At 43.4% G+C, this 25,493-nt stretch overlaps 1 protein-coding gene, 1 long non-coding RNA gene, 12 other non-coding genes and 1 pseudogene across 15 annotated transcripts; 14 read left to right on the top strand and 1 right to left on the bottom strand.

The window, feature by feature from the left end:
- Positions 1 to 1,130: 1,130 nt before the first annotated feature.
- On the top strand, positions 1,131 to 3,089 carry LOC109763810 (uncharacterized). Its single transcript, XR_002233007.4, has 2 exons — positions 1,131 to 1,257; positions 2,830 to 3,089. It is a non-coding gene; the product is annotated as an uncharacterized lncRNA (long non-coding RNA).
- On the top strand, positions 1,384 to 1,469 carry LOC120965779 (small nucleolar RNA SNOR75). Its single transcript, XR_005758802.1, has one exon. It is a non-coding gene; the product is annotated as a small nucleolar RNA SNOR75 (small nucleolar RNA).
- Positions 1,549 to 1,636, top strand: LOC120965786 (small nucleolar RNA SNOR75). Its single transcript, XR_005758809.1, has one exon. It is a non-coding gene; the product is annotated as a small nucleolar RNA SNOR75 (small nucleolar RNA).
- LOC120965782 (small nucleolar RNA SNOR75) lies at positions 1,746 to 1,832 on the top strand. Its single transcript, XR_005758805.1, has one exon. It is a non-coding gene; the product is annotated as a small nucleolar RNA SNOR75 (small nucleolar RNA).
- On the top strand, positions 1,954 to 2,040 carry LOC120965783 (small nucleolar RNA SNOR75). The gene has a single exon (XR_005758806.1). It is a non-coding gene; the product is annotated as a small nucleolar RNA SNOR75 (small nucleolar RNA).
- On the top strand, positions 2,103 to 2,169 carry LOC141024785 (small nucleolar RNA Z105). Its single transcript, XR_012186282.1, has one exon. It is a non-coding gene; the product is annotated as a small nucleolar RNA Z105 (small nucleolar RNA).
- On the top strand, positions 2,267 to 2,348 carry LOC141024783 (small nucleolar RNA SNORD18). Its single transcript, XR_012186280.1, has one exon. It is a non-coding gene; the product is annotated as a small nucleolar RNA SNORD18 (small nucleolar RNA).
- On the top strand, positions 2,461 to 2,527 carry LOC120965630 (small nucleolar RNA Z105). The gene has a single exon (XR_005758674.1). It is a non-coding gene; the product is annotated as a small nucleolar RNA Z105 (small nucleolar RNA).
- Positions 2,625 to 2,705, top strand: LOC120965619 (small nucleolar RNA SNORD18). The gene has a single exon (XR_005758663.1). It is a non-coding gene; the product is annotated as a small nucleolar RNA SNORD18 (small nucleolar RNA).
- Positions 3,090 to 4,797: 1,708 nt separating the features above from the next.
- Positions 4,798 to 4,884, top strand: LOC120965790 (small nucleolar RNA SNOR75). Its single transcript, XR_005758813.1, has one exon. It is a non-coding gene; the product is annotated as a small nucleolar RNA SNOR75 (small nucleolar RNA).
- A 272-nt stretch (positions 4,885 to 5,156) lies between these two features.
- On the top strand, positions 5,157 to 5,243 carry LOC120965788 (small nucleolar RNA SNOR75). The gene has a single exon (XR_005758811.1). It is a non-coding gene; the product is annotated as a small nucleolar RNA SNOR75 (small nucleolar RNA).
- A 49-nt stretch (positions 5,244 to 5,292) lies between these two features.
- LOC120965636 (small nucleolar RNA Z105) lies at positions 5,293 to 5,359 on the top strand. The gene has a single exon (XR_005758680.1). It is a non-coding gene; the product is annotated as a small nucleolar RNA Z105 (small nucleolar RNA).
- A 1,285-nt stretch (positions 5,360 to 6,644) lies between these two features.
- On the top strand, positions 6,645 to 6,711 carry LOC120965635 (small nucleolar RNA Z105). Its single transcript, XR_005758679.1, has one exon. It is a non-coding gene; the product is annotated as a small nucleolar RNA Z105 (small nucleolar RNA).
- A 9,180-nt stretch (positions 6,712 to 15,891) lies between these two features.
- LOC109763809 (uncharacterized) lies at positions 15,892 to 19,465 on the top strand. Of its 2 annotated transcripts, none has more exons than XM_020322673.4 (5): positions 15,892 to 16,667; positions 18,120 to 18,212; positions 18,357 to 18,424; positions 18,503 to 18,641; positions 19,124 to 19,465. In XM_020322673.4, the coding sequence occupies exons 1-5, from the start codon at positions 15,924 to 15,926 to the stop codon at positions 19,199 to 19,201; spliced, it is 1,122 nt and encodes a 373-aa protein (XP_020178262.3). In that variant the 5' UTR covers positions 15,892 to 15,923; the 3' UTR covers positions 19,202 to 19,465. The 2 variants fall into 2 exon arrangements, with proteins under 2 accessions (XP_020178262.3, XP_020178261.2); XM_020322672.4 differs by having other exon boundaries at positions 15,934 to 16,667; positions 19,121 to 19,465.
- Positions 19,466 to 23,527: 4,062 nt separating this feature from the next.
- Positions 23,528 to 24,394, bottom strand: LOC141023069 (uncharacterized; annotated as a pseudogene).
- Positions 24,395 to 25,493: the final 1,099 nt, after the last annotated feature.

Below are 25,493 nucleotides of genomic sequence, written 5' to 3'. Positions count from 1 at the left end.
ATCTTAAAAACAATTTCTGTGATAAGCCAAAATACGACTTATAAAATGAACATGGACCAAATGCGGGGTAAACAAAACGAAGGTATGAACAATAGGATACAAAATTCTCAAAATCACTAATTAAGAGGTACCCCATTTCAAAGGTCATTCTCTACCTTCTATGGTGCTAATTAGTGCCACAGTCCATGTACGTCACTTCTCACAATCTAGGAGTTTTTTTTTATAGATTTGTTTTTTCAAAATAGTTCATCTTTTGAACCATGCATCCAAATCCCGAACCATTTACACCGTTGAATTTCTCGCCTCGAGATTCAAAACTAGATCCCATGTCAATGTTTCAACAAACTTTTTTTACGAAAAAAGGAAAACCAAGAAATAGTAGGAAACTGAAAGAAAAACGGTAATAAAAACCCAAAAAGGAATAAAACCGAAGCCCAGAAGCATAGTTTCATTTTAGCCTTTTTTTAGGAAGCACGGGCTTTTCTTTTCCCTTTTTTCGGAGAAGCGCGTGGAAGCATAATGTGTGGTTCTCACGCAGAAGCACAAACTGTGCTTTTCCCTTTTTTAAGGAAGCATTGCTCTATTTTTCCTTTTTGGGAAGCACAAATATTCTTCTTGCGGAAGCAAGGTTGTATTTCTCACGGAAGCAAGGCTGTACTTTTTATGACTGTTTTTATTTCTAGGAAGCACAAATGCGCTTCTCGGAGAAGCACATGCTGTGCTCCTCGCCCAAATGTGTTGCTTTCAGAAGAAAAAAAATATGCCAAAATAAAGAGGAAGCCAAGCAAAAGCCCAAAAACCATGTAAAATCCAAAAACACGTGCAAAAATAAAAAATAAAATCCCAAAGATGCGCACAACACGCGACACGTGGCGGCGGCTGGATGCACGACACACTCTCAGATTCTAGTTTTTTTACGGAGCGGTATATCGTGGAGCTACCCTATTTCTTGCGTTTTCTAGAGCGGAGCTAAATTTTAAGGAGCGAAGTAGTCCCAAACAGGCCGCTGTGGCCCAAGGAAAGTTGCTCCCAAAAATTCTAATCATCATCTCTTACAAATACATATGGGCCGAAGAGTTAAGGCCCAACTCAGCGCGTCCCGATCTGAGCCGTCCATCCATCCTGGTTAGGGTTCCTGTCCGACCTCTATAAGTACCACGCGAGAGCCGTCCTCGTACACCTCCGCCGCCGCACCAAGCAGATACCGAGACCCAGTCCGCCTGCTGCGCCGCCGCCACCTCCGCGATGAGGGCCAAGGTTCGTTCCCGATTCACCTCTACCTTACCTCTTGATCCGACTGCTCGATGCGATCTAGTGATTCCCTGCTGTTGCTCACCATGTAGAGCCCGCGTTCGGTAGTAGTAGTAGTTGCTTGTTTGCGGTTCTCTGTGATGATGAAAACAGATGACGAGTCCGATGCAATCCATTCTATAAACCATGTGGACAATCGAGGCATTTGTCTGAGAGAACATTAGATTTTGTAGATGCAGCTTGTTCGTCTGAGTCTAGATGTGCTTTGCATTGATCGGGTTCTTTTTGTTTGTGGGTTCTCCGTGATGATCAACACTGATTAGATGTCCGATACAATCCATTCCATTCAACCGTGGGGACAACACGAGGCATTTGTCTGAGAGAACTCTGGTTTTTTTTCTAAGCTTTTAATTTTGTTATTGCTGCTGCGTAGATGTAGGATAAGATTAGATTTGCTTGGCCGCCTGTGTCACTCAAGTCAACTGGGCTATTGTTCTCTATGATGATGAAAACAGATGACGAGTCTGATGTAATCCATTCTATTGAACCGTGTGGACAATCGAGGCATTTGTCTGAGAGAATACATGTCAATGCCCCTATTGCCTTTCGCTTCTTTTTCATTTGCCACAATGTCTGCAGGTGTCTTCATTAGATTTGCTTGACTGCTGGTGTTAGGTACAAAGTTGTTATTGTTGTGTTTGTTCTCTCTGATGATTAAAACAGATGACGAGTCTGATGTAATCCATTCTATTACGCCATGTGGACAATCGAGGCATTTGTCTGAGAGAACACTGATTGCTTAGCCATTTGCTTTGCTCGTTTTCCCCACTGTTTTGTGTATAATTGCGTCGTTGGCATGATGAGGAAGACAATTGCTGTCTGATCTATTTGAAGATAAAATCCTCCTACTCATTCTGAATGTCAAACGGACTGCAGATCTCTACTTTGCTTAACTAGTTATTTAGATATCTTAGCATAATTGTTTCCTATTTGCCTTTGAAATCCACTTTAGTTTGGGAAATGATGAAGAACAATTGGTCCGTGTTTCTGAAAATCATGTGAAGATATCCAATGAAACACTCAAATCTTCTGATTCTAAATCACATGAACTATCTTTCCATTTTCATTTTGGAATTGTTGTTATGTTCCTATGCATCTCCTAGAGTGCTCATTCTCCCCACCTTTTTTTTGTATAAATAATTGTGTTGGTTGGCATGATGAGGAAGACAATTGCTGTCTGATCTATTTGAAGATAAAATCCTCCTACTCATTCTGAATGTCAAACGGACTGCAGATCTCTACTTTGCTTAACTAGTTATTTAGATATCTTAGCATAATTGTTTCCTATTTGCCTTTGAAATCCACTTTAGTTTGGGAAATGATGAAGAACAATTGGTCCGTGTTTCTGAAAATCACGTGATGATATCCAATGAAACACTCTATCTTCTGATTCCAAAACAAATTGTACTTTCTTGTTATTTTTTTGCGAGGATACTTTCTTGTTATGTTCACGTGCATCTCCTAGAGTAGTACTACACAATTTCTGCTGATGAAATCTGTGGTTACTAAAATTTGCAGTGGAAGAAGAAGAGGATGAGGAGGCTCAAGAGGAAGCGCCGAAAGATGAGGCAGCGATCCAAGTAGGCGAACAACGAGGAGAAAGCTTAACCTTGTATCACTACACCAGTCTGTTGGGATGACAGGGTCTTTTGGTTCCTGATATGTCTGGGTTGTTCTGATGTTTTGGGGATGCCCACCCTTGTAACATGAGGATAATTATATGCTTTCCTTGAAGGCTGGATATTCGGCTTAAGAAGTATTATCGTCTATTTTTGATTTGTTGCCCTGCCTGTTCCTTCTTTTCTGGCATGCATCTGATGTTTTGAGTTTGTTTTGTTTCCATTTGCTTCTCGAAAGCATATTTACAACTGGAATTGCTATGAGTACTCAGTTTGTCCCGACAACAAGCGGACCTCATTATGGAGCTCTTCCTCTGCGACTCGGGTCTGTAGTTTGTTTCAGGCGCAGATTGACTTGGAAAGAGAGAAACAATTTAATATCTTCTCTTATCTTTGAGATGATCTTTAGAAAAAACAGAGATATATGTGCAATCTTTCTACACATTTTTACAAGGGGCACATAGTGCTCGAGGACGCATACCAAACATGCTCCGAGTCGCAAGGACGAGGTCCACCGGGTCAGAAGTCGGAGTCCGAGATCCACCTTGTTGCCGGCTTGCCACCCCCTTCGAGCCAGGTTTTGAGCAGTGCCGTGGAGTCCGTTGTGCTCGTCGAGTGACTGCCATCCAGTCCTTGCATCTTTAATGGCCAATGAGAGCTGCAATGGCGCTTCCAGCCCGACCGTCACGATTGCTGGTGCCCTGCTTTGTACTCGCCAAGCCGAGGTGTTTATCGGAAACCGGCCAAATACCAGCGTATTCTGAGAAACGGGTGTAAATTTTCCAGGGCAAAAACAACGATCCAAATATCAGCGGTTCTGGTGTATATTTTAGGGAGGGATTCGACTGGAAAAGGAAGTTCCAACCGAGGCCTTAGCATCCAGGTTGCAGCCGACGCTCGCACCAGCATCAGAGTTCGAGGGCTTGGGCCAGGATAATCTCGTGCATGACTGGATTCAAGCCGGGCAAGCCGTCCACTCTCGAGGACACATACCAAACGTCCTCCGGACAACATCCACACCTTGTGACCAGGAACCAAACCAAACAGCCTCAAGAATCATCATTGTTTGACATGTTTTCACGATGCCACTCATTCCCAAGCCGCCGTGGTGCTTCAGTGCACCACATTCGCATCAACAACAAGTGATTTTGTCTTCACGCGCTTATAGCAGACAAAAGAGGCTAAAATGTGTTGAGCATGCGTTTGGTTAGCATCACAAACATTGTTAATCACGGGTCACAAGAATGCGTGCGCGCGTCGTGTGAACCGACTTCTAGAAAGGAAATAGCAAAGATGATACTATATACTACTTGTGGTCAGGTACTTGAGGTAACAAGTTTGCACATGGCGAGGTTATTTTTCAAGTCCCTTCCTGCAAATTTGATGGCTCAAGTACTATCGCAATTATGAATGGCGGTAGGTGACTAATAGTAGAAGATATCAATCTATTACTATTTCACTAATTTTCTTCGGTGGAATCTATCATTTTGCTAGAGCTGGCAAAGAGGTCATGCTCAAGGTCGGGGGCCTGCAATATTTCACACTTGAGTGAAAGTATGCTTGTGTGTCACAGGCTAGCTTAAAGCCGATGTGACCAAATATCAATACTAACTCGTGGACACTTTTTAGACAATGGAACGATCACTAGGATGAAACATTCAATAGCAACCGTGCTACACGATGATATGCTAATCTTGAAACATTTACTTAATTTAAACCACCGACGAGAAGCAACACATATTTTGCTCTGTGGTTGCTACTACGTATTAGATGTAGTGTGTGTGCACGTGTTGATAAGAGAAGATTTGATAGGCCACCCATGAGCCATGACATCCAAGTCAAATCGTGAGGATTACTAGGGTTATTTTCTCTATGATGATGAACATAGGTTAAGAGTCTGATGTAATCTATTATACCAAACCGTGTGGAATAATGAGGCATTTGTCTGGGAGAATACTTATTAAACTTGCCCCAGCATTTGTCTGCTTTTTTACTCATTATGTGTGCGTATGTGTTTTGCTTGACTACTCCCTCCGTTCCTAAATATAAGTCTTTTTAGAGATTCCAATATGGAATACATACGGAGCAAAATGAGTGAATCTATAGTCTAAAATACGTCTATATACATCCGTATGTAGTTCGTATTGAAATCTCTAAAAAGAATTATATTTAGGAACGGAGGGAGTACTGGTGTTAGGTATAAATAGTTGATATTGTTGTGTTAGTTCTCTGTAGCGATTAAAACATATGACGAGTGTGATGTAATCCGTTCTATTAAACCATGTGGATAATCAAGGCATTTGTCTGAGAGAACATGCTTAGTCTTTAACTTTGTGACTCCATTTTAGGATTAACTGCGTTGTTGGCACAATGAGGAAGACAATTGTTGTATAATCTACCTGATGATAAAATCTTCCTACTCGTTCTGAAGTTCAAAACGACTGCATATATGCTCTCTTTCGGAGAAAGGTTCATCTCACTCTTTCATTCTTATCACTTTTTGCCAAATACTGTGTTGTAAGATCTGCCCTTGTTTCGTTTACCCTTGATTTCTGTTTGTTCATTTAACCAACTGATCATCATGCAATGAGGCCGATCAACTTTGAACACTATACTCATGTTTCCAACAATTATATGTTTTCTTGTCCTACTTTGTACTCTTCACATTTAAAATTATATTGTACATTGTGTACTGATTTGTACATCCTTTTGCAATTATGTGGGGTGAAAGAAGAAGAGCATGAGGAGGCTCAAGAGGAAGCGCCAGAAGATGAGGCAGCTACTCCAAAGGAAGCAAATTGCTAACTCATCAAGCGTCAATAAGACATGTTCGTTCATCTCCCTTTGCTAGGGTATCCTAGCCACAAGAGTGAAGAAAAGTTTGAAGAGAAAATTTTACATCTTGTGCATGAGGAAGATTTTGGAGTGAAGCATCATATTTTTAATGTGCACTACAGACACCCAGTGATAGATGTTTTCCCGGGGTCACTCATTCCAAGCAACTTATAAACTGAATATGGTGTGTGTGTACCTTTACATCACACATATTGTACCTCATGTCGATATGTTGTGTGCTTTCTTATACATCGCCCAACCAAGTCGACGACTAACCTTAATGTAGTAGATTTCATAATTGAGCATGGTTTGTTCCTAATAATATGTTCCAACAAATTAGCCTCTACTAGAATCATAGAGCATAAATGAGCATATGCAATTTATATCTATGAAGTATCATAAGGTGGCTGGTCATATGTGAAATGAGTAGTAGTTTGATGGTTATATATAGAGGCACACATAGAGCAAAATATAGTTGGTAGGTATCATAAAGTAGATTTATTAAAAGCGCTTTCTTATTGGAACATGTCAAAGTTATACATTTAGACTACCACATGAACTATGTGGCTGAAAAGATAGTTGGTAGATCTCATCCATCTCTTTTCATGAAATGAATGAGCTACATATAGTACATGCATGTGTCCTTGCATCAAATATAGACGCACATAACCACAAATTTATTATGTCATCATAACCGAAGTGACAAGACATCAAAAGCCACTGTTGTAAGAATAAGAACAACTACCAAACGGATAATTGTAATTGCAATGCATGTCCAAAGAAATCATCATACAGTACACACATATAATGTATTTGATTCTAATATCCTCCTGCTCATTCTGAATGTCAAAATGACTACATACTAGCTTAATTGCGTCATTGGCATAATGAGGAAGATAATTGTTCTTTGGTCTATTTGATGCTAATATCCTCCTGCTCATTCTGAATGTCAAAATGACTAAATAGGTGCCCTCTTTGTAAAAAAGGTTCATCTCATTCTTACAATCTTAACACTTCATTTTCCGAATATTGGATTGTAAGATATGTCCTTATTTTCTTTACTCTTGCTTTTTGTTTATTCATTTAACCGGCTGGTTAGCACACAATGAGGCAGATCAAATCCAAACACTCAATCCTCACGTTTCCAACAAATAAACTACATGGTATTGTTTTCCTACCGTGCATGGTTTACATTAAACTTGTGTTGTACATTGTGTACTGATAAGGCGTCATATGGTGCATCAACAATCCAGAAGGTTAGGATATGGAGAGATAATTAGCTCCCAAGAGGGAAACTGAAAGTGATTGGTAACATGGTGAGGTTGGAGAAGGGTGTCAGATCTTATTGATCCAACGACTAAGAGCTAGAGAGAGCAACTTGTAAAGGAAATTATAACCATGCTTGACCTTGAGGAGGTCTTACAGCTTCGTTTCAAAAAATTGTTGGGACTGATGTTATTTCCTGTCACCCTAAAAAGTTTCGATGGTTCACTGTTCGCGACGCCTATCAAACTAGCTGGTGACCAAGAAGGGTCCAACGTTGCACATGATGGAAACCGGAGTATGTGGGCTCACATTTGGTGTGCACAAGTCCCTCCGCATATCTGTATCTTCGCTTAGAAGCTCGCTGTCCGTCCAATTTGACCGATGCAAGCACATACCGAACACCTTACCTCAATGTTCTATTTGCGGTGTCCAGGCTACAATGAGTACCATGCCTTTTAGGTAACATTTAGTGATCAATGGAGGACCAGGCTACAGATCATGGCTAAGCAACATTGTGGATGGTTTCCATCATTTTGCTGTTACGACTTCAAGGATTAAAGTTTTCAGAATTCGCCAGCAGAACAACGATGTTACCCATTAACTAAATACAAATATAATTGAGAAAATATTAGGTGATATAGAAGCTTAGGTGCTACCATGATACATACTCCTGTGAGCCGTTGGATCTGAGATCTAAGGGTGTCAGTCATGCACTAGTAGAAAACAGGGCTTTCGTTCGGGCCTGGCCAGCCCATTAGTCCCGGTTGTGCATGAACCGGGACCCATGGGCTGCATTAGTCCCGGTTCGTGAGCCCAGGGGTCCGTCCGGGCCACGTGGGCCACTGGTCCCGGTTCGTCTGGACCTTTTGGTCCCGGTTCCACGCACGAACCGGGACTAATGGGCCTCACCCCTGGCCCATGACCATTAGTCCTGGTTTGTGCCACAAACCGTGACTAAAGGGTTGGTCCTCGTTGCGGTCAGAGTTTAGTCCCACCTCGCCAATCGAAGGGCGCTCACACCGGTTTATAAGCCCGTCCATCTCTGCCTTGTTGAGCTCCTCTCAAAATGAAAATAGATGCCCTTATACAGGGAATTTGACCTAAATTCATAGTGAATTTCTCTGAAATTCATAGAAATTTATTATGAATTTAGGTTGAATTTTCTCTATAAGCGCATCTATGCTCATTTTTTTATGTTGGGGTTGGCGATCTTTAGACTTTTTGTGTGTTGAATATGCACCATTCAAAATCAGTCTCTGCTTTGAATGGTTCATTTTGAACACACAAAAAGTCTGGAGTTCAAATAAGTTCAAGAAAATGAAATCTCTTTGTAACAGATGAGTTTTTGTCCGAAACCCTGATACTTTGAAAGAGATTGTCCATTTTGTTCACGAAGTGCATCCACCTTTTGCCGGGACCCTCTCAACTTTTTAGCACATGCTATGTGGGTGAAATGATGATACCATGCCAACTTTCAACCTTTTCAGAGTTCATTTGAAATGCTTTCAATTTTCAAGTTCATTTGAAAAGCTTTTCAATTTTAGGGTCTTATGGCTTTGAATGGTGCGTTTTGAACACACAAAAAGTCAGGAGTTCAAATAAGTTTTAAAAAATGAAATCCCTTCGTAACAGACGAGTTTCCGTATGAAATCCGGATACTTTGAAAGAGATTGTCCGTTTTGTACACGAAGTGCATCCAGTTTTTGCCGTAACCCTCTCAACTTTCTTGCACATGCTATGTGGATGAAATGATGATACCATGCCAACTTTCAACCTTTACAGAGTTCATTTCAAATGCTTTTCAATTTTAGGGTCTTATAGCTCAAAATAATTAGTAAATGCATGAAAAATGGTGCATGAAAAATAACAAATAAAATAAATAAGTAATTAGAAACAAAATAATATAAATTTTATTAAAATGTATAAGTAGAAACAAAATAAAATAAACTTTAATAAAATTTATGAAACTAAAATTAACAAAGTATTTTCTGTTCAAAACATTATAAGAAACCTCTAGTATTATTGAAACTAAAATCATATAAAATTGATGCAACTAAAATTATCGAAGTATTTTTTGTTCAAAATCATTAAAAGCAAAAAGAATTTTCATAAAGAACTTTTTTTGATAGAAACTTTAATAGCAAAAAAAATTATCATAAAGTAAAATAAATAAGTAATTAGAAACAAAATAAAATAAATAAGTTTTTTGTTGTAAGTAGAAACAAAACAAAATAAATAAAGCAAAAAAGAAAACAAAAAAAAGGCAAAAAATAAAAAATATGCCACCTACTGGGCCACCACGGCGTGAATACGACTAGAAACCCATCCATGGGCCAGGATTCAGGCCCGCAGGAGGCCCAGTAGGCCCACAGGCACATAGTGACAGATTAGGCCCGAAAGCCTGCAGTTGAGAGGAGCTCGAGAGGGTGGGCGCAACAGCGCTTATAAACCACTCTCGAGCCCTCTCAACTAGCGAGGTGGGACTAAACTTTTGGCCGCGACGCGGGCAGCAAGAGGCCTTTGGTCCCGGTTGGTGCCACCAACCGGGACTAAAGGGGTGCATTGGTACTGGTTGGTGCCACCAACCGGGACCAAAGGCCGCCGCTTCCCGCCCTTTGGGCTGCTGAAAAGAGGCCTTTGGTCCCGGTTGGTGGCACCAACCGGGACTAAAGGTCGCATTCGTCCCGGTTGCTGTCACGAACCGGGATCAATGCTCCGTCTATATATACAGCACTTGTGAATTTTTTCGTTCAGTTCTTCGATCCCGCCCCGACGATGCCGCCAGGCTGCCCCTCTACGCTTCACCGTCGCCGTCGTCGCCCTGCCTTCGACGCCGTCCCGCGCCGCCCAGACGCCGTCCCGCGCCGCCCCGCGCCCCCCTGCCTCCTCGTCGCCCGTCGCCGCGCCCCTCACCTCTGCCCCCTGCCTCCTCGTCGCCCGTCGCCGTGCCCCTCACCGTCGCCGCCCCCTGCCTCCTCGTCGCCCGTGGCCGCGCCCCTCACCGTCGCCCCCGTGCCCTGCCTCCTCGTCGATCGCCGCCCCCTTTGTGAGCTCATATGAATTTTCCTAATTTGGATGTTCATAGATTTTGTTGTTCATATTTTTTTTTTCTGTTAGAATATGCAAATGTTAGAATTTTTTCTGTTCATAGATTTTTTTGTGATATTATTGTTGAATATGCAAATGTTTGTGTGTTCATATATATGCAAAGAATATGTCAATTTTTTCTGAGAATTTTTATAATTTTTTCTGTTATAATTTTGTTCATAGAATTTTATCTTGTTCATAGAATTTTTATGATTTTTTTCTGTTGTAATTTTGTTCATAGAATAAGAAGAGAAAGTGTTTAATAGAATTAGTTAGAAAAATAATAGAACTAGTTAAACTAGTTTATTTTTAGTAAGAACTACTTTATTTTATATATTTATAGTAAGTGCTTAGTAGTTGAACTAGTTGATTAATTAATAAAACTACTTTATTAAATTTTACTATATATAGAAGTAGTTTATTTTTAGTAAGAATTACTTTATTTTATTTATTTATAGTAAGTGCTTAGTAGTTGAACTAGTTGATTAATTAATAAAACTACTTTATTTTATTTATAGTAAGTGCTTAATTAGTAGTTGAACTAATTGATTTAACAAAACTAGTATATTTTACTATAGAAGTAGTTTATTTTTAGCAAGGAAATTAATAGAACTAGTTTGTTTTTTAGTTAAATCAATTATTCCTGCATCGATCCCGCATCCTCGTCGTCGACTCGACGGAGGAGGCCGGCTTGATCAGAGGGGCCATGTCCGGGACTGGGCTCCGCCGGGCTGGTTTTGGGAGGTGCTACCTTCCGGTGGGCGTAGGTTGGTGAGGAGCCAGCCCATCGTTGACCCGATCCTTGTTTGGTGGCGGTCGTGTGGGCCAGTGACGGTGCCGAGGCTTCCGGACACCGCGGAGGTGGTACGTCACCGTGTCAGCGAGGAGGACCAGCACGTCCGTCGCTACATGGTTGCGTTGGAGGGCAGGTTCGACAATACCTGGCAGGTTCTTCAGGGATCTCACTGGAGCTATGATCCTGTGATGGTTCCGTCCCTTTGGGTGTCCACCGCCCGCGCCGATATCCGTCGGGCGCTATAGTTCTAGCTGTACTAGCGATGCTATATGTATGGTAGTATTCGAGGTGTATTAGTGATAATATTCGACGATGTACGGACGCATGGAGATGATGTAGTTTTGCTTATAATTGAATGCATCCTAATTTGAATACTACTTTATTTTGTGATTTGATTTTGCTTATTGAATGCTCAAAGTGGAAAACTACTCCTACTTTGAATGCTAAAATTGGAGAGCACGATGCAAGGCGTATGCATATGATTAGTTGATAGCTTATAGGGTTTTTGTTTTCGCAGAAATCTAGGAGCCCCCGGCCCCTCCATCATCCCCGCCGTCGTCCCCGTCACCGCCCCCTCCGACATCGAGGTGAGACTAGCCAAATCCTCTTTTAGAAAGATAATTAAACGATATTTCGGGTTGACTGTAAGTCTGTCGAGTCTCCACCATATATGAGAGGACGAAGAATCCCGACTGTTGTCGTGGGGGTAGCTTCTCCTTCGTTCCCGTGTGCTAGACAATTTGGTGTAATGCACTCGAGAACGAAAGGAGGAGCTACCATCACCGACGGTCGCAAATGTTAGAGAGGAATCAGTGAGGGAGAGTTCCACCATATATACATGAGAGGACGAAGAATCCCGACTGTTGTCGTGGGGGTCGCTTCTCCTTTGTTCCCGTGTGCTAGACATTTTGGTGTAATGCACTCGGGGACAAATGGAGGAGCGACCATCACCAACGGTCGAATGTATACACCACGTGAGCTGAGAGTTTTCAAGAAAAGACTCGACAAACCAATAGTCAACCCGTGATGAATAATAATGATCTAATTTAGGTTTTTTAGTACATATATTTAATTGTAGACGTTTAATATTTGAATTATGAACATAGGAAATGTCGTACTCGGACGACGAAAGTCTCCCGGGGGAGTGCGACTGGTGCCACGACGACCGAGGTCAGTGCGACAGGCCTCACCTGTACGAAGATCGGCGCTTCAGTATTAAGCTGGAGGAGACCTTCGATGTTGAAACGGTACGCAACGACGACAAATGTTATTTTTTCGTAATTAAGCACGACTTCAACTATTTCAACGTGTACTTTTCATCTTTTACAATTCGGCTAGCTTATCCCATGCCATGCAAGACACTACGTCTTGGAGAGGATGGGTTTTGAAGACCATGAAAGTATGGAAACAAAGAAAATTCACCTAAGGACCCATCATGATATAGATTTTGAAGTAAATCTGTATAATTCTGAGAGCGTAACCCATTTTGGTTGCAAAAATTGGGAAGCATTTTGCAAGATGTATGGTTTTGATGAGGGTATGCTTGTCACCATGGATCTTGGTGATCCTGACATCGAGCAAGACAATATGGACATTTGGGTCCTTGTTGATACGCCTCCAATTCTACCGCTATGTGAGTTTCTCAAACATAGTTATTAGCTAATTTATATTGTTCATTTCAAAATAGTTGACAACTTATTTTTATTGACAGCTTATTTTGATTGTTCAAACAATGTGCGGAATATGGTAGACAGAACTTACTACACCGATGGCTCTGAGTTAACTTATAAGGAGAAAACTCATCTGGTCGGGTTTTGTACTGATCTTGAGAATTACAATATCTATTGTAAAACTCCTTCACATTATGGTCAATACGTGCCACTAGTGCACGTGTTGAACTACGGTAACTACTATGGAGATACCCTGGTAAGATTTCTTACTATTACGACATCCGTGCATCTTTTGCATACTTCTAAAACTAGTACATCATTGCTAACTATGAAGTTATTACTATGTTTTTCAACAGATAATCCCAGAGGATGTGCCTCATTTGATGTATCAGAATGGTAGGCCTGATGTTTTGAACATACAACCAGTTCATCCTACGAATCTCAACTGTCCATACCGGATTTTTAAAAGAAGTGGAGACATGCAAATCAAAGAATGAAAAAAATGTATAGACAGTCGCAAGGAGGTTCTTGGAAGCAAAAGGAAGCGAAGCGCAAGAATTGGAGACAGGATGATCTCCATTCTCCATAATGGAGAGTCAGGGTCTATATTGTTTTATGCTATTTTACCTTAAAGAGGGTATTTCGGTCCTACCTAATACTGATGATCATGTGCTAAGAACAATTAAGTAGGGTTGGTTCGATGACTATGAGGACGATGATCGTATGACTTGTTATTAATAACGAGTAGAAGTTGTATGATGATGATTAGTAGGACTTGTTATTATATATGATAGAGTTATTATATATCAGCGGGTGAAATGAACATGGACTGGATTGAAGTGAAGGCAACATGCATGTGGTGCATGTCGAAAGTAGTACAATCCAAACTTGATCAAGTTAGGATTAGTATTACTTTCGACATGCACCACATGTTGCCTTCACTTCAATCTAAGCCATATTTAGGCATAGCAGTACGTAGCGTTGGTAAACCAAGCATGGAGATATAAGAGAGGACAATTCTCTCTAATAGCTACCTAATAACAACCTAAATTAACCCCCAAAACCCCTAAATCAGCCCCTTAAAAAAACAAAAACCTCAGCTCCAGCCAGATGCTGACGCGTGGATGCCTATTGGTCCCGGTTGGTGTCACCAACCGAGACCAAAGGCCCCCCTGCCTGGGCTGGCCGCAGCGGCCACGTGGAGGACCTTCTGTCCCGGTTCATGTAATAACCAGAACTAAAGGCCAAGGCATTAGTAACGACCTTTTAGTCCCGGTTCACAAACCGGGACAGAAGGCCCTCACGAACCGGGACAATAGGCCCTTTTTCTACTAGTGATGCTCTTGGACTTGCACGTAAATATAAGATTTTTTAAGGGTTTTGCTTCAAAGTTGCAGGAGCTCTGCCCATGACGCGTGAGCTCGTATAACGGGAGCATCTAAGCTCCTGTATCACCTGATACTCACTCAAATATAATTTCCTGAATTACTCTTAGCGAAAGTGCTCAACATGTGTTTTTTTTGTTGCACACCAAATTTCTTCAATGTTTTGATTGGTTCAAACCATGTCAAGGAATAACTAGGTGTTTCTATCTCGGTGGCATGCTTAACTATGTGGCGTGTTTACCCATGTGCTGCAACTATTCAACAAAAGGATTACTAATTATTTGCCTCACTCTTAAGTGGTTGTTTTCTTTCTCCGATGCATCCGTGAAAAGTTGTATGCTCGCTACCATAATAAAGGGTAAAATTAGTATGCAATTGACCCCTGGGTTCGCCCTTGCATGCTGTCTAATCAAGGCTTCTTCCCATCTTCCCTACGTTATTCTTCATCGGTGAAGGTTGCTATTCTGGTGCGCTAGTTTTATGGGGTCTTAGCACGACGACTTGCCGACTGTCTACTACAACAAGTTGTGCCCGACTCCGACAATGGAGGGGCGTTGACGGTGGCGCGCCTTCGGCTCGCTTCAATGCTTGTAGTCGTCGCTAGATGGTCTACGGATCTGGATGTAATTTTTATTTCTGGTGTTTGTTTTACTTTTAGTTTTTTTGGTTTGTTTTTCTTTTCAAATGACAACTTTAGTTGTAAAAAACAGCAGGGCCGAATTGCTTCGTGCCACATGTATGACACTTGTCATTTGGGATATATTTTTTGGTCGGCCGCTCCAAAGCGCTAGGGAGCAGCCGCTGCTTCCTAAACGGGTCCTTATTGCATATACACATTTTTTTTTGCTTTTTTTGGGGAATACACAAGGTGTGTATCATTTCATTGATAGGATTTTTTTTGCTTTTGTTGCATGATTAATCCAAATGCTTGGACGCTTTCTCTTCAATTTTGCACATGGAAAAAAATTCCGTGCGTACGGGCCGTGCATACCCTCCGTGAGATGACGCCACGTGGTCCACCTCGCCATCCAACGATTCACTGCTCAGATGCTCGGTTCGTTGGTTCTCGGCTCGGCAGCCCCTGCGTTCGGCTCCAAAACTTGCCATGTACGTACGATTCCGGCTCCCCTCAGTTACGCATGGATTGATTCCTACTAACAGATATGCATGAAGATTGCTAGCTTCTGCTTCCTCGGTGCAGCCAGGGAAGCGGCCATTCGATCGTGAATTTCTCATGGCCGAGCGACCAGTACACTGTCATCTACGCGATGGGACTAGCGGCCAGTTCGCCGGCTCAACGCTTAGGGCTTCTTTGATTCAACGGAATTCAATAGGATTTCTAAAGAGTGATTAATTAAATGTCATTGCTGACCACTTCCACTAGAACTAAATAGATTGACATTAGAAACAAAAATCAATCAACATGAGACAAGGGGAGCAGCGGCGAGCAGAAGACGTACCTGCTGCGTCGTCTGGCTGCCGGCCGCACTCCCTCTACCAGTGTGGGACGAGGGCGGGCGGGGGACGAAGCAGACGACGGTGGAAGCGAATGATCAGCTGATGGCGAACGACGGAGACGACGGCGGCTGCGCCAAGGGATGCGGGGCCGCCTGAATCTCACTCTAGTCCACATGGGGCAGGAATCGTGCGCCCCGTCCAGCCGAGCCCAAGTTTGAGAGGCTGCGGGCTTGTTTCCTGGAGCCGAGAAGGGGTGCTCGAGCCGAGGAAGCCTGCGCACAGGAGCGGATCAGAGGGGATCGTCGGATGGCGAGGTGGACCACGTGGCGTCATCTCACACAGGGTACGCAGGAAGAGCAGTTTACAGCCGGTACGCAAACAGAATTTTTTTCCTGGCAGGAAAATTGTGCGAAGACGATGTAATAATCGTGTAAAAAAAAATTCCCTCCAAAAAAACGTGCAAAGGAAGTTGTTGCCCGCACGACGGCACGAGGTTATGCTGCCAGGTTCCCCAAACAGACCCACCAGTCCACCAGCTGATACGGCAGATCCCCGGCCTCCGGCGACCGGCATGCCCGCGCCACCACCGCCGGCCGGCGGACGGCGGCGGTGGAGGCACCGGCTGAGCCCCACGCTCGCGCGGGACCGCTGCTACGCCCGCGCCTTCCGCTCCGCCGGCCTCCGCCAGGCCGCCGTGCCGCTCCCCGACGGCGCCGTCGTCCACTTCTGGCTCCCGCGCCCCGACCCGGCGCTCCACCCCGTGCTCCTCCTCCACGGCTTCGGCGCCAACGCCACCTGGCAGTGGGCCCCCTTCCTCCGCCCGCTCCTCGCCGCCGGCCTCGCCCCTTTCGTGCCGGACCTCGTCTTCTTCGGCAACTCCGCCTCCCCTGCCGCCGACAGATCCCCCGCCTACCAGGCCGCCTCCGTCGCAGCCGCCATGGCCGCCCTCCCCGGCGTGCCGCAGAGGTACAGCGTCGTCGGCGTCAGCTACGGCGGCTTCGTGGCCTATCACCTCGCCCACGCCTTCCCCGCCGTGGTGGAGCGGCTCGTGCTCGTCGCTGCGGGTGTGTGCCTCGAGGAGGCCGACCTGGCGTCAGGGCTGTTCGCCGTGGACGACATCTCGGAGGCGGCCAGCCTGCTGCTGCCGCAGCGGCCGGAGGATCTGAGGAGGTTGGTGGAGCTCACCTTCTGCAAACCGCCAAAGTTCATGCCGTCCTGCTTCATCAGGGATTACATCAGGGTAGGTAAAATTCAGTGACCCAACAACTAAAGTAGCTTCTTTTCGTTGTGCTGCATTGTTGCGTGATTGAGATTGTTCACCGATGATTAGCTCGGGTGCTGGAGCTTAGAACTTGTGAATCAATTCATAAATTACTACCTGCGGCTCTATAAATCAAATTGCATAGAAAAAATTGGCGCGCCTATTTGTTGAGTTGTTGAATGACAGGTGATCTCTATTAGTTGCAATTTTGACAGTCAGAGGAATTCAGCAATTAGTCGGTGTAAGCTCCTTAGGATATGATGCTTAGTTTTTACATTTTTCTAATTCATATGACATCAAATGATTCTCCCTCACCCTTTTCCCAGCCTCATGGAAAACGAAAACAGGAATGCACATTGTTTTGGCACGGATACAGGAAGCAGCCTCTGCTGCTAAATGTCGCAGCTCATAGATAAAACTAATAGGCCATATAAACGGGGTCTCAGCTTTGACGGACATAAGAATCCATGAGTTGCTCAGCCTTGGCTTCATGAAAATAAATACTCCATCACATTTGTATTCGCTAATACTCCATATGTTCTTTTTTACCTGATATTTTGATTTCTCAAAGTCTTGAAGATGCTACTTTGACCATTACATTCTACAACTTCACACTGTTTTTGTAAATATACTGGTGGTGAAGTTCAGAAACTTTGACAGCAAAGATTCTTGGATGTCAAGTGAAAATGATCAGACATAGCAGTTAAGATCAATGGTGCATTGAAAATATCAGTGCAATCTTATGATTTTAATCACGTTCTTTGAATTTCACAAACTTGTTTAGTTATTCTATATGATTTTACCCACTGGTAAGGGCTCATTTTTTGGAACAGAACCTCATCAGTTATCATTATCACACATACAGAAAATTAACTGAAGGAAAGATGACAATACAAATATCTTTGGTAAAATACCATGCGTCAATTCTTCAGACAATCAAGTAATAAACAACATTTTTGACACGATACTCCTATATCTAGGTTGCTAATTTATAGTCTTGTAGAATACTATCAAACTAACTATTAAGCTCTACACCAAGCAATTAAGAGAGACAATGACATAAATCCTAAATGAAACTGATGTGGCAGTCTTAGACCCATCATCATATCGATCTTGTGTCATAATGAGAAATGAAGCTCACAGAACCAAAATGTTACATCATAAATCCAAGTTAAGTAGCTTGCCTAAATAATTTAATGTCGAAACGTTCAAGTGCAACATTTTTAATGTCAAGAACATCTACGAAGTTTCTTAGATTCACTTCGTAGTTCCTACTGCACTTCTTGCTGTAATTCCGTTGCAAGGTTGTATTGGTTAAGTTTTGTAAATCAAATGCATACAATATTTACCTGCTTACACATTTTTGTGAGTGCTTTTACACTTACTTAATTCTGCTGTGCTAGTACCTTTATACACATTCCATGTTGGCAGGTTATGTGTACTGAAAATGTGAAAGAAAAGACCGAGTTGTTATATGCCTTGATCAGTGGTAGGAAGCTTTCGGACCTTCCTAAAATTAACCAGGTATTGATTCACATTTTATATCTTGTGTTATTCAATGGAAGTACACAACATGATGCCTGTCGTCATGTTTTTGGTTCTTCAATCATTATTATTCTACTTAACGTTTCAATAATATATGTGTCACATACTATGTGAATGTGGCAGCAAACCTTGATAATTTGGGGAGAGCAAGACAGGGTTTTCCCATTAGAACTTGGCTTACGGTTGAAAAGGTTTGTCTAGTTATAACTTAAACTTTTATCGTATGCAAGCCTTCTATCTCAATGCAATTAACATTGGCATAAATTCAGACATTTGGGGGATACATCGGAATTAACCATTGTCAAGGATGCTGGCCATGCCATAAACCGTGAAAAGCCTGCAGAGCTTTGCAGACTTATAAAGAACTACATCATCGATTCCTCTGTCAAATACAGGGATGATCGCAAGGTACCAACCCTGCTTTAACTAAAACTGTTGCCCATCATACCGCTAGTGATTGCGCACATGCAATGCACCTATTGACTAGTAATGGCATACTGACTGTAGACACTCCAAATTCATGACTCAAGTAATTAGAATCAAAATATTCCAGAGTTACTACTCGATTAATACGAATCAAAGGGAACATGTTGCAAGCACATGAAATTCATACATATTTACAATTACATCAAATATTTACTTAAATCGGTAAGTCATGAAATTCCATGTGTTCTTCTCTGGAAATAATTCACTGTGGATGTAATGCTCCTTTTCTGTCTGATAAACAAGACCAAGACAACTGAAAAAGCAATATTTCAAAACCAAATATCTAGTAGAAACCACCCACCCGGTTATCAAATGCACATTCTCGAAGCCATGTAAACAAAGGTTTTCTCTGCTGTTACTGGCCTTTTGAAACCTCTGAGGAACCATTTTCTATTGGTTAGCAGGGATGTTGGAAGTTTGCGTTAAGAAGGTTTGCTGGATCGAGCCTGAGGAAGGTGGACTCAAGCCGGCCACTGATATAATGCACATATATATTGACTTGTATACCATGTAAGGGATTTCAACTCTCATCCGTGACTGTCTTGACATTTATAACTGGTATGTCTTACCAACGTGTCTTCTAGTCTGCAGTGTGAATTGTTTTAGAGTGCTGGTCGCACTGAATGAACCTTAAGGCCTGTTTGGTCAATGAAAGTTATGCCACCCATTCAATATGTACAGAAAAATCCTGTGTTCTTCGTGTGATGCAACCAAACAACTATTACTGATTTATGTGGGATTCCAAATGCCATGGCATCTTATTCCTGTGGCTTTTATACTTTGTGTTTTTCGAATCCTGCAAACCAAAAAGAATTCATACATAGGAAAGAAGGTAAAGAATCTAAGTGCCGAGGCCAATTATGTTGAGTGCAGTGGGCTTTACACAGAGATTCTCTTACACATATTGGGTGACGGAGCTAGTGGGGTCCTATTACTGCCAGGTGTATCCATCAAGCCCAACCTATTGACATTATTCTTTGGCTTTGTGTCGGATGACAGGGTGTGAGCTGACACTGCGTTTAACATTTCCTTTCCAGTTCCAGAGAGGATTTGATATATTTTTACTTCCTCGGTTCCTAAATATTTGAAGTTCTAGGTTTTTCCTAAGTCAAAGAAGTTTGATTGATTTGCTAGAAAAAATTACTAACATCCACAACATCAAATATATATAGTATGAAAATATACTTCATGACAAATCTAGCGAAACTAATTTGATGTCGTAGATGCTGCTATTTTTTTTCTAGAGTTGGTCAAACCTAAAAAGTTTGACTTAGGACAAAACTGGAACTTAAAATATTTTGAAACGGAGGGAGTAGTACTCTGTGTCTCTGTTGACCCAACTCAGCAAGAACTCGTGCCTATGGTGACTCTGTGGCCTTCTCTGTAGGAGTGGCAATCCAGAGAGATTGTGTGTTTGAGATCACCATTTATCTGTGTAAATAAATGGTGTTGTAAACTGCAGCCTCTAGGCAAACACATGACACCGTTCCTCCTAAACCAATCAAGACAGGGCTTGCCACGTTGTGGTTCTCTCAGCATGGGCAGAAAAGATTGGTTAGGCGGACTCGCTCCCATCGATATTAATCCCACTAGCCATGGAATTTTGACATTTTCAGGACCAACTTGTTGCCTTATTAAGGTAAGAAACCTTCTAGGACTGTTGTTTCTCTTTTTTCCATTAAGAACAAGATAGTAGCAATAGATTCCCAAATTAGATCATTTCTCTCCACTGCATCCAAACTACCGCCATATATATTTGGATTTCTCAGGAGTAGCCAACACTCACCTCATATCAAACATGGTTGTACCTGGAATTATTTTGGACAAAGGAAAATGATGCTGTATGAACAATACTATGTGGTGTACAATACTTCCATGGAGAGTCGCCAACAAATCTAGCGCAACAAAGATGGATAAAAACATATCAATATGGGGAAAATGCCGGTACAGAAGAATATTCTTTTTGATACACAATGGGAGTTCAATTTTAGATAACAATGGGCTGAACAAATAAAGAGGAAACAGAGAAAACACGTATGGAAAAAGAGCTACAATTGGAAGGAAACTAGAACTAGCAACACTAACTATGGGTGGAAACGTGGCTCTACTCAAGATCATCTACAAAGTTTGAACAGAAGAATTCACACCAAGCATAGGAGGGAAGAGTAGCTGGGAACCAGGTTACGAGGACCCGATCGTGGTCGATGTTTTCCCGAAACCACTCATTTCGAATAAATTATCAACTGAATGACGTGTGTGTATGTTACGACACACATATTGCACCTTCTGTCGATACACGTTGCTTCCTTATATGTTGTTGGCTCAGAGTCCATCGTCAATCTCAGTGACATAGATTTAATCATCGATCATGGCTTGTGATTTGGCATTCTCGCTCAACAAGAGATACTATACGCTACAACCAATGATCTAAAAGCAACACGTAATTGAACAGTCACGGCTGGTCATCTATGAAGTGAGTATCATTTCGATGGTTATATATAAATGATACAGACATAGCAAAATAGTTGGTACATGGCATATACATTACATTTATTAAAAGCACTGGCTCAGTGGAAGATATCAAAGTTATACCTGTAGGCTGCCATATGAGCTGAGTAAATGTAGTACATTTCTCTCATCACTGGCCACTCATGAGAGATTGAGAGTGCCTGAGATCTTAGCTGAGCCTATTGAGTGTCAAGCCACATGGTGTCTTCTTCAATCTCCTTCGGTGCACGTTGTTTTTAACTGTGTATCAGATATAATGTTTCGAATGTGTTCATCTCGAAGAATTAATGTTACCATCTTGCTTTTAAAACCCTATTGTGACATGTTAAACGCACTAATAACTCTATCTGGAGAAATATCTCAGAGAAGCATCCCTTCCTTCCCTTGCCTATACCATTTACAATGAGATATTTATTTCTTGGTTTTCTCTGCTGCTTTCATGGAGAAAAATTGCATGAGATTCTACAAAGTACATGATTCATCCAGTTTCGTCCCGCCTTTCCTATAAAGGTGAATGAGAAGAGTTCCATGGTCTCCTAGTAAGCGAGGAGGCCATGAGCCACCAAAGAACCCGTCATACAGTTAACCCCACCCGCAAAAAAAAAAAGAACAGTTAACCTGTGTGTCAGAATTTTAATTACTAATAAATTCTAAGTCAGGCTCTTGTGTTTAACCAATCTAAATAGAAAAAATGTAAGTTATTCAGCTACATGGTTTATTCTCCCTCCCGGACCTCCTACAGGTTTCTCTTGTCATAGTTGTCCTCTCGTCTGCAATGGAGAAGCCCTCTACTTGCCATTGAAACGGATGTTTCCTTGTCTTCCACATGTTTGGCGATTGTTTGACATGAGCGAGACGGTGCGGGCTTGGTGTTCTTTTAAGGTGTTCTAAACATTAATGACGATTATCTACTAGTACCACGTATCTGAACTATTTCAAATCATACTGTATTGCACAAACATTAATTATGGGAGATAGCACATGTTCCGTCAGATCTAGACTAGCAATCAATAGGCCAAGTACATAAGTACTCAAAGAAAAGCTCTCTGAAGTAAGAAAAATCAACCGCCGAGCCGCTTCGTTAACTACCAGGTTATCTGTTATACATCAAAAATAAAACCGGGAGAGGGGGGGGGGGGGGGGGGGGGGGGCATCAATGGTTGCACAAGTTGACGGCAAGGCCAATGCCATTTGCAAGTGTGTTGTTGCCGCAGCTCGCTCTCTGGCTCACCGTACCCCCCTCTCTCAGCTCTCCCTCACCTGCTATGGCACAAACCAACGAAGAGGAAGAAGAAGGAGAGAGATACAAGTCCACGGCGCACGAACGCCGTCGTCCCAACCACAGCTGTATTTCCTCAAGCACGTACTCAAGCCACTGCCGTGTCTGTTACAATGATCCCCGCAGGGCTTAAATACCCAGGCCACCGCAGGAGCACGTTCCCCACGCCCCCTGCCTGCCCGTGCGTCCGATTGGCCTGCTTTGGCTGCGCCCTTGCCGCGCACGTGCGCGATTGGGTCGCACCGAGCCCGCACGATCTCCATGTGCACGCCCTGCGGATCAACCAACAACCTAGCCCTACACATATGCATACGGTGTACACGCACCAGGACTAGGGCTGCAAACGATTCGAGCTCGAGCGAGTTGGAGTTGGCTCAGCTCAACTCATATGAAAATTCGAGCAAGCTCAAATTGAGTGAAGCTCATGATCGAGCTGTAGAACATGACTCGTGCTCAGCTTGTAACGATCTCGAGCTAGTTTCGAGCTAAATGAGATGGTAAATATGAATCTAGGGATGAAAAACTAAAAAATTAAGGTGAATATGCCGGGAACTTTGCCAAAAATATAGGTTATTTAACACATAGTCGACCACGTGCCATAATGAGGCCTAAATCTTCTCTGCACTTAGTTAAGTTTCCATGTTCGTTGGTAAATAAAATGGAGAAAAATTATGGACAACATAGATGGTAATAAATTATCGTATTTCCATTTAATATAAGGCATGATTATTTAACATAATGATATTCTATCGAGCTATCGAGCTAAAATCGAGCGAGCCAACATTGGCTCAAGATCGGCTCGTTTCTCGGTCGAGCAACATAAAGTGTTCAAACTTAACTCGTTTCTTTTCGAGTCGAGTCAAAAAACGAGTCGAAATCGAGCGGCTCACGAGCCTCGAGCTTTTCTTGCAGCCCTAACCAGGACACACACAGACACGCCAGGCACCCGACGCATCTTGTACGCGCAGACCTGACGCAGTCACCGTGGCTTATTGCCAACACACTCCCCCTAAGCCATGGCCTAGAGGAGCCCGCCGTCCTCGACGTACGCGTCGGCGAGGAGAGCCTGCTCCGCTGCCTGTCCCTTCCGCGACTTCGGGCACTCACGCCGGAAGTGCCCGCACTCGCCGCAGCTGTAGCAGCGGCTACGTCGCTTCCCTATGTTGCCCGACGCTGTGCTCGCCACGCCGTCGTCGTCGTGGTCGCCGTAGCCGCGCCCGCCCTGCTGTCGCCGCCGTGCCACCCATTGAGCAGTCGTCATCATGAGCTGCTTGCCCGCGCGCTCGCCGCCGGCCTGCACACGCCGCCGCGTCCTTTACTTGTACGCCTTGAGCCGTCCGAGCGCCTCCTCGAACGCCATCTCCTCCACGTTGCAGAACTACTCGATGCCGGCGACCGCGGCGTATAGCCAGTCCGGCACGGTGTCGAGTAGCTTCTTCACCATGGCGCTATCGTCGAGCGTCGACCCGAGCACCGCGTACCTCACCGCCATGCCGCTGACCTTCCCGGCGTACTCGTCCAGCTCGTCGCCGTCGTCCATTTGCAGGCGATCGAACTCGCCGCGCCGCGTCCCGAGCCTCGCCACCCGCGCCCGATCGGCGCCGATGAAGCGAACCTTGAGGGAGTCCCATACCTCCTTCGCGGTTGGCTTCGTCGCCACCTGCATCAGCAAATCCTATGGCAGCGCGCCCAACATCGCTGCCCGCGCCGTCTTGCTCTTCCCGGCGTCGACCGCCGCGCCCTCCGCTGGAGCCACCACACCCCATAGCCCCTGGGCGTCAAGGATAGCCTCCGCCTTGATCGCCCAGGAGGTATAGCTCGTCGTCGTCAGCGGCGGCAGCTGCAACGACATCGCGCCCGCACCGCCGCCATGCGGAACAAGCGTCATGGCCACCGGCGATCACCTCGCAACCGAAGCTCTGGTACCATTTGTTGTTGCCGCAGCTTGCTCTCTGGCTCACCGTATCCCCCCCTCTCTCTCTCTCAGCTCTCCCTCACATGCTATGGCACAAACCAACGAAGAGGAAGAAGGAGAAAGATACAAGTACAGAGAGGACTGCTACCTCTTGAGCACTGCGTTGGTTTTCCCTTGAAGAGGAAATGGTGATGCAGCAAAGTAACGTAAGTATTTCCCTCAGTTTTTGAGAACCAAGGTATCAATCCAGTAGGAGGCCACGCACAAGTCTCTCGCACCTACACAAACAAATAAATCCTCGCAACCAACGCAATAAAGGGGTTGTCAATCCCTTCACGGTCACTTACGAGAGTGAGATCTGATAGATATGATAAGATAATATTTTTGGTATTTTTATGATAAAGATGCAAAGTAAAATAAAAGGAAAATAAAAGGCAATGAAAATAGCTTGTTGTTGGAAGATTAATATGATGGAAAATAGACCCGGGGCCATAGGTTTCACTAGAGGCTTCTCTCGAGAGCATAAGTATTACGGTGGGTGAACAAATTACTGTTGAGCAATTGACAGAATTGAGCATAGTTATGAGAATATCTAGGTATGATCATGTATATAGGCATCATGTCCGAGACAAGTAGACCGACTCCTGTCTGCATCTACTACTATTACTCCACACATCGACCGCTATCCAGCATGCATCTAGAGTATTAAGTTCATAAGAACAGAGTAACGCTTTAAGTAAGATGACATGATGTAGAGGGATAAACTCATGCAACATGATATAAATCCCATCTTGTTATCCTCGATGGCAACAATACAATACGTGCCTTGCTGCCCGTACTGTCACTGGGAAAGGACACCGCAAGATTGAACCCAAAACTAAGCACTTCTCCCATTGCAAGAAAGATCAATCTAGTAGACCAAACCAAACTGATAATTCGAAGAGACTTGCAAAGATAACCAATCATACATAAAAGAATTCAGAGAAGATTCAAATATTGTTCATAGATAAACTTGATCATAAACCCACAATTCATCGGTCTCAACAAACACACCGCAAAAGAAGATTACATC

Source organism: Aegilops tauschii, chromosome 5 (genome assembly GCF_002575655.3).
Source record: "Aegilops tauschii subsp. strangulata cultivar AL8/78 chromosome 5, Aet v6.0, whole genome shotgun sequence".
In the NCBI taxonomy this organism is placed as follows: Eukaryota; Viridiplantae; Streptophyta; class Magnoliopsida; order Poales; family Poaceae; genus Aegilops; species Aegilops tauschii.
This window is presented reverse-complemented; position numbering and strand designations above follow the sequence as displayed.

Bases quoted from the DNA above. Each gene is read 5' to 3' on its own strand.
- LOC109763809 (XM_020322673.4), top strand. From the start codon at position 15,924: ATGCTGCCAGGTTCCCCAAACAGACCCACCAGTCCACCAGCTGATACG. The intron at 16,668-18,119 runs GTAGGTAAAATT...CCATGTTGGCAG, and splicing joins TCATCAGGGATTACATCAGG to GTTATGTGTACTGAAAATGT. The intron at 18,425-18,502 runs GTTTGTCTAGTT...GCATAAATTCAG, and splicing joins CTTGGCTTACGGTTGAAAAG to ACATTTGGGGGATACATCGG.